This window comes from Chanodichthys erythropterus, chromosome 10 (genome assembly GCF_024489055.1).
Source record: "Chanodichthys erythropterus isolate Z2021 chromosome 10, ASM2448905v1, whole genome shotgun sequence".
Lineage (NCBI taxonomy): Eukaryota > Metazoa > Chordata > Actinopteri > Cypriniformes > Xenocyprididae > Chanodichthys > Chanodichthys erythropterus.
In genome coordinates, this window is record NC_090230.1 from 22,095,398 (window position 1) to 22,106,191 (window position 10,794).

At 37.4% G+C, this 10,794-nt stretch overlaps 1 protein-coding gene across 1 annotated transcript; it reads right to left on the minus strand.

Annotated features, from left to right (window-relative positions):
- Positions 1-1,588: 1,588 nt before the first annotated feature.
- LOC137027933 (nuclear factor 7, brain-like) lies at positions 1,589-10,495 on the minus strand. The gene is made up of 6 exons (XM_067396565.1): positions 9,941-10,495; positions 9,757-9,852; positions 7,090-7,320; positions 6,925-6,947; positions 6,711-6,826; positions 1,589-3,663 (listed from the first exon to the last, which is right to left on the minus strand). The coding sequence occupies exons 1-6, from the start codon at positions 10,334-10,336 to the stop codon at positions 3,146-3,148; spliced, it is 1,380 nt and encodes a 459-aa protein (XP_067252666.1). The 5' UTR covers positions 10,337-10,495; the 3' UTR covers positions 1,589-3,145.
- Between the last annotated feature and the right edge of the window lie 299 nt (positions 10,496-10,794).

Sequence of the window (10,794 nt, forward strand, 5' to 3'; positions counted from 1 at the left end):
AAATGAAGGATTTTGGCTATTTTATAGGAAACAATTTCCATAGTTTGCCCAGCCCTATTGAAATCAATTCATTATTTGATTAAAGTGCTCCGTTTGCAGATGCTATAGGTGCGTTCACGCGGCCTCGTAATTCCTGTAGTTACAAGATTCTAGCTTGTAAAAAGCGTTCACGTCCTCGTAGAGTTTGTAATTACAGGTTGTAAGCTGGGAGTTTTCTGAAAGCTCCCACATGTAACATGTGGCCACTATACCACCTGACCGCTGTAGATTGATTTATTAGGCGTTGATAGTGGTGCCGTGGAAACGCATAATTTCCAGTCCAAGGACCAAAAGGACGTGAACAGCTCCGAATATAACGTAATTTCAAGATAGCGGTAAATACAAGGTGACGTGAACGCAGCTTATTACTGGCTCTCACAACAAAAGTAAAAAGAAAAAACGTATGTAATTACTATATATAATATTTTTTCAAAATGCTGTAAATATGTACCTTATTAAGGTGAATTAAAATACAGCCTTATTAATGAGCAAAACGTTCGGATGTTTAACGCACTATTTACGCGTGACTGGGAGCAGGTGTAGATTTCTTTCGTATACTAACATTTGGAAAATACGAACATTTTAATGAATCCAAAAATTTACGCCAGAACCACTTTACACACGATTTACACAAAAATTCGTTCTGCTCTTGTTTCATGAATGAGACCCAATGTTCAGACTTTAGCTTTGTGAAATTATGCCACAGTATATTAACCTTCACTCTAATCTGGTAAACACTATGTAAAATCAGTGGCTTTATTAATCATTTAATAAGATAATTAGAGCAATTCAAATCAAATGTCAGTTTCCTTTTTAAAAAACTGGCATAATTTATTTCGCGCGTCTGAGATTGCGCATGCGTACTGACAGGAGAGGCGCGTGCGCATAAGTCTGAGGTAAATGTCGCCTTAAGTTTTCTGAGATGAGTCACTTTAACCTGACGACAATTAATTATATCATAGATAATATAATTATTTAACGTTTTCTGAAAGATTTGAAATATCAACTATAATATTATGAGATGATTAGGAGATTATGAAGTGTGCGAATTACATTTTAAAATTTATTTACATATAAAATGTGATAAACACGGACATTATTTAGGTATTGTCAATATTCTGTCCAATAATAACATGACGAAGGGAAATCTACTCGGGTTGCTATGGCTGCCTCAGGCAAACGATTTCTGTTCACGAGTGTTTACTGCCAGGTGAAACTATTGCTAGTTAAATAGATTAATACACTATCACGATTCCCTTGGATAAATGCGCACAGTTTTTGCAGCCCTTGGAGAATATGAAGCTAATTATGTTGACATACACCCTCAGGTAGGAATATTTCTGACAGCTCATGGTTTACTTGTCTTCATGACATGAGAGTTTAATCAGAGCAGTTCTTATGTTATTTTCCACAGTATCGGAAAGGAGAAAATGCCACAGAAACCCAGCAGCACCTGAGGTCGAGTCCTTTACCCTGGACCAGTCAGATGTGATCACCATACTGAAGTAATATCAAACTGGTACACCAAAAAGGTCTTTATTGCTTTCCATATAAATCATTTGGGAGCAGATATCAGTTACATCACTTGCACTGACTAATTATTAGGGATGCACAATATGATTTGTTTGGAAAACAATAGGATACCGATTTTAATAAACAACCATTGGCCAATTCAGATACCAGTATTTGTCACTTAGATTACAATATATTACTGTTTTGATCGTGCTTTAAATTCGAATTTAAGTTCAAAAACTCATGCATTAAGGTATACTGGTTAGTTTATTGCATCATTATCAAATCATTTTGACTGAACATGATGCATAATTCCAGTGCTGTTGCTTTAAGGATCAATTATTAATTTTGCTCCTTCACAGAAATATTGACTGCTTTTTCCCCACTAAAAGACATTATACAACTCAGTGCCTTCACACAGTTAATTAATTAACTATTGGCTTGTTATATTGGTCATTTTTTACGCTATAGCCGAAATGCCTATGTTTTTAAACTGATCAAAAATCGGCCAAGAAATATCGCTGGCCACTACATCCGCACAGCTCTACTAATTATTAATGTACTAAAATATTGCATGATTAAATAATCTCAAGCCTTGACATAGAGTGACCCCAAAAATTATTATACTTACAGACTTAGAAATACATGAAGGTCATTGCATTTGATAAGATTATCAAACCAAATGGCATTTGTTTTAAAGGTGCCCTAGAACCAGTTTTTACAAGATGTAATATAAGTCTAAGGTGTCCCCTGAATGTGTCTGTGAAGTTTCATCTCAAAATACCCCAAAGATTTTTTTAATTCATTTTTTTAACTGCCTATTTTGGGGGCATCATTAACTATGCACTGATTCAGGCTGCGGCCCCTTTACATCTCGCACTCCCTGCCCCCCTGAGCTCGCAACTATAATACAGTGCATAAAGAAAGTTCACACAGCTAATATAACCCTCAAATGGATTTTTACAAGATGTTCGTCATGCATAATGCATGCATGCGTCGGATCATGTGAGTATAGTATTTATTTGGATGTTTACGTTTGATTCTGAATGAGTTTGATAGTGACCGTGGCTAAAGCTAACATTACACACTGTTGGAGAGATTTATAAAGAATGAAGTTGTGTTTATGAATTATACAGACTGCAAGTGTTTAAAAATGAAAATAGCGACAGCTCTCTTGTCTCCATGAATACAGTAATAAACAATGGTAACTTTAATCACATTTAACAGTACATTAGCAACATGCTAACGAAACATTTAGAAAGACAATTTACAAATATCACTAAAAATATCATGTTATCATGGATCATGTCAGTTAGTATTGCTCCATCTGCCATTCCATCTGTTACGTAACAGTCGGTGTTATGTTGAGATTCACCTGTTCTTCGGAGGTCTTTTAAACAAATGAGATTTATATAAGAAGGAGTAAAGAATGGAGTTTGAGACTCACTGTATGTCATTTCCATGTACTGAACTCTTGTTATTTAACTATGCCGAGATATATTAAATTTTTGATTCTAGGGCACCTTTAACGAAAGATGGTACATGCACAAAACACAACCTGTAAAAAATGGTAGTTGTGTTTTACAGCTGTTGTTTATTTGCCGAAAAAGACATTAAGTGGCTTGCTCAAATCTCCAGTACAGAAATATGGGAACACCGTCTCTGGAAATCCACCCGTAAAGGTGCACAGAATTCTGTTCCTGAAGGGTTCAATGAATCTCAGCTCTCCTTCATAAAAGTCCAGCTGCAGTCGGATGATATTTGGCCTCTCATTGCCGTCATCATTGTCATCTTGGACAAGTTTAGTACCTTTTTTATATTTCCCATTCACGTAACGAAAACACCAAAATTGACTCTTTGGATCCATTTTGATTAGTTTTTTGCGGTTCACTGTTTCCCCCATCACTCCCAACGTCCAGTTGTCGTTGTCTCCCACCTCTACGTCCCAGCAGTGCAGACCCGAGCTGAAGCCCTGTGAGGCCAGCACTCCCACAAACAGCCTCTTTGGGATATCAGACACATCCATTTTCTTTTCCGCATACTGAACACTGGTGCGATCCTGTGACACCATCAGTTTATCTGAGGCTGTGTCGGGGTCAAGCGTCACAGAAGCTGTAAACACAGATGAGAGTAAACTACAGCACCTTTCATCGGTCAGTACCAGTGTACCACTGCCAATGTGTTATTGTCAGTTGTCAGTTATATTGGTAACTGTATAGAATAGCATAATAATAGCGGGGCACATTGTAACAGTGTTGCAATGAACCCTATCTGCGCAATTGAAATTTAAACCTAGTTAGTGTCTGCTGCTAGTTAGTCAAGCATTAAAGAACTACTCAAACTGCTAAATAACAGATAGGAGATTGAAAGAATATCAGATTTGTCTAATTTTCAATAAAAAATATAGATGAAAAATTAATTTTTGCTATTGTTGAATACATTTTCAGTGATATCTTCCAAACATTTCTGAATTTTGGTGCAGTACCACTATATATGTGTTTGTGTTCTTAGTTTTTCTGGTCCACACAATAAAAGTGGATGGTGACCAGAGGCTTGGTCCAAAAAGACAAACCTTCTTATATGGTACTTCCATCATGCCACTAAAGAAAGGAAGATGACTTCAGCTGATGTTACATTCCATTAATAGCTTGTTTCCACTGAGTAGTTTAGTACAATACAGTACAGTACAGTACGATTCTGGATGGTAAAGCCTAATCCAGCTTGCATTTCCACTGCCAACAGTACCCTTATTGATAGGTGTGGTTTATGCTGGAAAGTAGCGGTCAATGTCACTTGATAGGCATGCCGAACTGTCACTTGTGTCACCAGTGCTTTTGTATCATTTGTATGTGTTTTAAAACCTGTAAATTTAAATATTTAAGCGCAAGAAGATGCGAAAGAGAACTCAATTCAGTATTTGTGCACTGTGTGAGAAGTTTTGTGTGCACACGCATCTGAAGAGCACGCCCAGAAAGCCGCCTCTCAGACAGTGTGTGAATGCTGTCTTGAATGGACATATTCATGTCACATTAATGACATATTCATGACATATTAATCTCATGAACGGCTTTCATGTCTTGAATGGACATGTTCACACAAAATTGTCAAAATGCCTGTATTGATGCATATCCTCGCAAACATTATGGGCCCTATAATACACCCGGCGCAATGCGACGCAAGGCGCAGCGCAAGTGTGTTTGATAGTTTGCGTCCGGCGCCGTTCGCGTTTTCCCGTTCAGCGCCACGTCCTTAAATTAGTAAATGCATTTGCGCCAGTTAGTGCGCCCATGTTCTAAAAAAGAGGTGTGTTCAGGTGCATTGCCGGCTCATTTCTATTTTAAGGAGCTGAAAATAGACTGCGCCATAGACCAACTCAAACCTGGTCTAAAGTCAATGGCGCAATATTTTTTTGTTAGAGCGCGTTGGTAGAAACTGCGCCTCTGGGCGCGTCCACAGTGTGCGTTGACTTTGCTTATTACACACAGGGATGCGCATCACACAAACATGCCAAATATTAAAAACAAAAGGATTACAGTGTAAAAGAATATTATTGTGTAGGCTATATATAAAAATGTAATGATGAATAGTCATTGGGTGTATTAGAATTAGGATACCTATTTTCAGTTCAGCTTATTACTACTTATAATGATGAACGAAATTGGCTAATTAATTGAACAATCGTGCCAATACACACACATATATATTAACTGACTCATCGCGCTGAGCTATTTGAAAGCCTGCATTTGCAAGCCCGCTTTAACTTCGCGAACGAGCAGATCGGTTTCTTCGCTTGAAATTGTTTAGCTTTTCCGCCAACAAATTCCGCCATGTAAATAGCAATCCGCCATGGCGCGAGCGCATCTCGCTCTTAAAGGGAAGGGGAGATGACACTCTGATTGGTTTATTGAACGTTACGGCCATTACTCATTAAGAGAATAGGGACAACCCATTTCAAAAATGCGCCCCGCTGCACGGATCGTTTTTCTGTCGTTAAAATAGCAAAAGTGGATTTGGACACGCCCTGAGTGCACCTGCGCCGTGCGCTTTACACTTTGCATTCAGATCATTAAAATAGGGCCTTCTGTCTTAAGTGAACGTAAACAGTTGAAAAAGACGACGCATGTGTAAAAGTTTATTGGATCCGTGCAGTTCTTAAAGTGACAGCAGCCTATTATTCCTGCTGCTATCTGTTTTTAATGTTAATCAAAGATCAAAGGACAAAAAATCACTCACTGCTCTTGACTGAATAAGTTTTGTACATTTAATAAGGATTAATCTACATTTAATTTATATAGTGAAGACAATGCAGTGTTATTTTACATTTCACTATTCAATTTCTTTACCTGAAAACCTTATTTAAGGTTAATGGTTAAAAACACTAACTAAGCCTATTTTACGTTATTACTTTTTTGTGGTGGAGCCCCACCGGGCCAGTAGAAAAAATCCTTAGCATTGAGCCCTGTATAAAATTCCTCAGAAAATATTCCTCTTCTGCTTCCCTCATTCCCCAATGGAAGGGTCCCAAAAAGTGCTACATTTTGGTATTTTGGTGTCACAGAGACGAACTCCGTGGTTCCCTCCTCTGGCCATCGGAGGGAGCCGTCACCTGAATACTGACGCATTCACACACTACATTTCCCAGAAACCCATACCTTGGACTGATTACTGCACCAGCTGATACCCATCACCTGGACTATAAAAGACTCTCTATCATGTCCACTTATCGCGAAGTCTTGTTTTGCCCTGGTGAACAATTCCGAGCGTTATTTCTCTGTTTGATTATCTGTTGCTGACCTTGTTTATTCCCGTTACTGATCTATTGCTGCCTGCCTATTGACCCTTGCCTGTGACCACGTTCTGTGAGTGATATCTGCCTGTCCTGACCTGTTTGCCTATTATCCTGACCACGATTCACCCTGCCTCTGTTATACCAGTCGGTTCCCGTTTGACCTTGCCTGTACGACCACTCTCTGTTAATAAAGCATGCAAATGGATCCCAGCCAGAGTGATGATTCACTACATTACTATTCACAATCAAAACAGAAATAATTGTGTACTGTACTGTACCACTCAGTGGAGCAACATTCCGATTTGGAACAACATTTGAGTTAGTAAATTACGTAAACAATCAAAGTCTATAACGAGACGTTATTACTTACGCTGTTCTACAATGTTCCGCATTTTGGCCCAGGTGGTGACGATCATTGTCTGAATGGGATAGTGTTGATATTCCTCCATTTCAGGGGTCGTGTTTGGTACTGATGGATGTTCGAGTCTGTGTACATAAACAGCGAGATATTTCGGTGCATATTTTAATATTTAAGATATTTTGGGTATGGGATTGCAGCAAATGCTAATTGGGAAAAGACTCACTTTTTTAATGCCTCACTGTAATTCTGAAAGAAAGAAAAAAAACAGTTAGTGCTCAGTCATATGTGTGCACAAACATCATGAACGTTGATTATCAGACACGTTTGCTTCAGATTACAGTTCTCTGTTCGACTTTGGTTTCTGGTGTTATGTGTATCTTATCTGAACCTGGAGAAATGTGATGTTTTCAGCCTCCAATTGCTGCCAGAGAGCTGCCATCCTCTCAGACAGGTCTGATATCTGTGTGGACAGACCCTCCATTCTGGTCATGAGTTTCTGATCTCGATGTTCCATTTCTTTATGCAATGCTCTGATCCGTTTCTCCTCCTCATCTCTAAGAAACTGATGGAGCTTCTCAAATTCCTTCTTGATCTTGTTTTCTTCCACACTGGTGTGTTTCTGAAATGAGTTAAGAAGGTTTAATCCTTTCTATTCACATAATTGTTCTGATTACCCTGCTGAAAATTCCAGCATTTCTGGTCACCAGAACACTGCTCAGTAGGGCTGTGAATCTTTGGGTAGACAGCAATTCAATTCACGATTCATAGGTGTTCGATTTGAAGAACGATTTTTGAAAATTCAGAACGATTCCATACGAGACAATTCACAATTCACACAAAATTTGATTCTGTATTTTAATATGCATTCATCTGGGTTATTGAAATGCTTCCCTCAATGTGTCTTAGTCAGGGTAAGAATTACACAGCGGCTTTCAGGAGATCAGAGTGTAAGGGCAAAAAACAACCGTTTGTCCATTGTTAATGTTAGTTCTTAATGATGCTGCATAACTTTATTTTAATAGCCTATAAAAATAGGCATTTGTGGAAATTTACATAAACCAAAACTTTAAAAGGGCTTTAAAAGTATTGTTAGGCCTAGTTCATATATAGTTAACTAGTGGAGGATAGTGTTAAAGGCTACACAACATTATTAAAGGTACATTAAACGTACTAATGCTAATACTTTCCCAACTAACTGTAAACTAACTTTTCTTCACCGAATAGTAAGAAAAGCCCTCTTTGTTCTCTTTATATGAAGAATTTTCCTTACGATGATTCTGAAAGAAAACATGCTGGGTTTCCAATGTTGATATAGTAATGAACGCAACGTTTTCATGTAAAATGAAAAATTCAAATTTAAATAATTTTGTAGTTTGACATCTAACACACTGCAAAGCTATACAGCCTAAGTCAAAACAATACAGGCAAACAGATAAAGAAACACATTCAGACATTCAGAAAAAACAGAGCTGAACAAAACACTCCCTTCCCTCCACTTACAGAACAGGAGATAGACAAGTCAGTACAAGTGTTCATAAAGTTTAATTGTCAGTTATATTGGTAACTGTAAAGAATACAGGGGTTAAAGCCCAAAAAAAAAAAAAAATCCTGAGCCTGAACTTTTTTCACTTTTTTCACTTTTTTTTTTCACATATGTAGGGTTTTTTTTGGCCCCAAAAAAAAAGTTATCTGAAAGTGATTTTCCTTCAAACTAACTAACTACAAATTAATCACCTAAATTATATTATTTGCTAAATACATTCTTTAAATTGTAATGTTGACATCCATTTTTTGTAAAGCTGCTTTGAAATGATATGTATCGTGAAAAGCGCTATAAAGAGGTTACTCAACCTCAAACTCAAAAGAGGTTAAAAAGGTGACGTGTACAAACTACATTGTTTGGGGGGTCTGTGATTTTAACATTTAAACGAAGCATTTTGGTGCACTCTGACAAGAAAATAAATGAAAAAAACAACAACATTTGATTTAAGTAAAAAAAAAATATATATTTTATATATATATATATATATATGATATGATTTACCTTTAATTCAATATTGATTAATTTGGGGCCTATAAGGATAAGTACATGGCAAATTCATGATATGAAACGCAAATGGGTGAAAATGAAATGAGCAGCGCGTTCGTAAATCAAATAGCCGCATTTCTCTTGCTTCTCTCAGAAATCAGCTTTGTCAAAAGTAGGCTGCTATCAACTAAAACACTATATCATACACACTTTAAAACATTGTACAATATGATCAATTAATGAGTACAAACTGTATGAATGAAATGAAGCACAATAGGAAGTCAAGACAAATGTAGGACTGTATTTTTTTCTGCAGCCAAATGCCGCACGCGGGCACAGTGCTGGAAAACTTTAAGCCCTGAGAATAGCAGAATAATAGCGGGGCACATTGTAATTGTAATTCATTTGCAATGAACCTTATCTGCGCAATTGAAATTTAAACCTAGTTAGTGTCTGCTGCTAGTCAGTCAAGCACTAAAGAACTACTCAAACTGCTAAATATCAGAGAGGAGATTAAAATAATATCAGTTTTGTCTAATTTTAAATAAAAAATATAAATGTTGAATACATTTTCAGTGATATCTTCCAAAGATTTCTGAATTTTGGTGCAATTTTTCTCTCTATTGTCGATATGGCAACTAGTAAATACACTCATCATGCTAGCGTGTGTGGAAGTATTTAAACCATAACTCTGTGTTAGGTTGTGCCCCACCCTGCACATTTTGTAATCAGTGACTGACAGCTGGATCTCCACACACGAGTTCCCAAATGACCATTAAAGTCTTTAAAATAGTAACTTTTCAACTTCCATTTTCAAGTTGTTATTAACAGTCCCATTGAAAGAGCTCTTCTCATAACCCATGTTACTGAACTGCTGATGATTATGCTGTTATTCGTCATTTTTATTTGATTTAATAACTCTAAATGTTTTGTTTTGACCATGCTGGTGGACTAGCTTCAAACCAGCATTGAATTCATGCTGGTTTATGCTGGATTTTTCAGCAGGGTAACACACTAACCACATACCTTAATTAGCTCAGCCTTTTCCACGCAGCTCTTATGGGCTTTCTTGTGATCATCTAGGATCACTTGCATTTTGTCCATTTGTTCCTTGACACTCTCCTGGAATCACAGACTCTTAATTAAACTCTTAATAATGAGCTTGAAGATACCAAAACTCAGTCAGATTTAGATTCCAAACTTCTCCTACCTTTAAATCCTCAACAGCCTCCTCGACAGGAGAACACTTGTGATTTTCATGCTTCTTTGAAGTGTAACAGACCACACAGATGGGCTGCTTGTCATCATAGCAGAAGAGTTTGAGTGTCTCCTTATGCAGTGGACAAACGTCTCCTGAAACAGCTCTGAGTTTTCCCGACTTGAAGGATTCACAGAGAGCTTTGAATGCCAGGCTCTTGGTGGGCTCGTCGTGTGAGCATTCCTTACGGCAGACCGGACACTGTGGCACTTCTTGAGTCGTCCAGAAATGCTGGAGGCATTCAGAGCACAAACTGTGGCTACATTTCAAAGTGACGGGATCAGTGAAAATATCACAACAGATGAGGCATGTCAAATCCTCCTCCAGGAAGGACGAAGCGTCTGACATGACTGTAAACAATCCCCAGAGACACTCGACTGATAATAGCCCAATAAATGTACTTTACTTTTCTGTTCTCCTGGTTAAGATATTATGAAACCCGCTTTAATTCTCTACACTTGACCATACCCTTATGTTTCATCGAGTTTCATTTCAGTAGAAACATTAGTAAACAACTCCTCCCTCCAAAATACACATTACCAAGAATAGCAACCAGGAAATGATCACATGGGATGGTCACCTACTCAGCAAAACTTGAGACATACCATTTACATTAGTTAATTAGTAACTAGTTGATTTGTAACTAACTTGTTTGCTTAATTTTGTTGACTATATTCTCTTAAGGCAAGATTTCTATAAAGTATTAATTTGTAAATAGAAGTAAAGTTGATTGCCTGGCTGTCAACAACAAATTATTTCTTTCCATTAACAGTGGACAGTTGTTTTACATTGTATTTCACAATATT

Coding starts and splice junctions, on each gene's coding strand:
- LOC137027933 (XM_067396565.1), bottom strand. CDS start 10,336: ATGTCAGACGCTTCGTCCTTCCTGGAGGAGGATTTGACATGCCTCATC. Junction 9,853..9,940: donor AGGCTGTTGAGGATTTAAAG/GTAGGAGAAGTT, acceptor CTGTGATTCCAG/GAGAGTGTCAAGGAACAAAT. Junction 3,664..6,710: donor GCGGAACATTGTAGAACAGC/GTAAGTAATAAC, acceptor CTGTGTTTACAG/CTTCTGTGACGCTTGACCCC.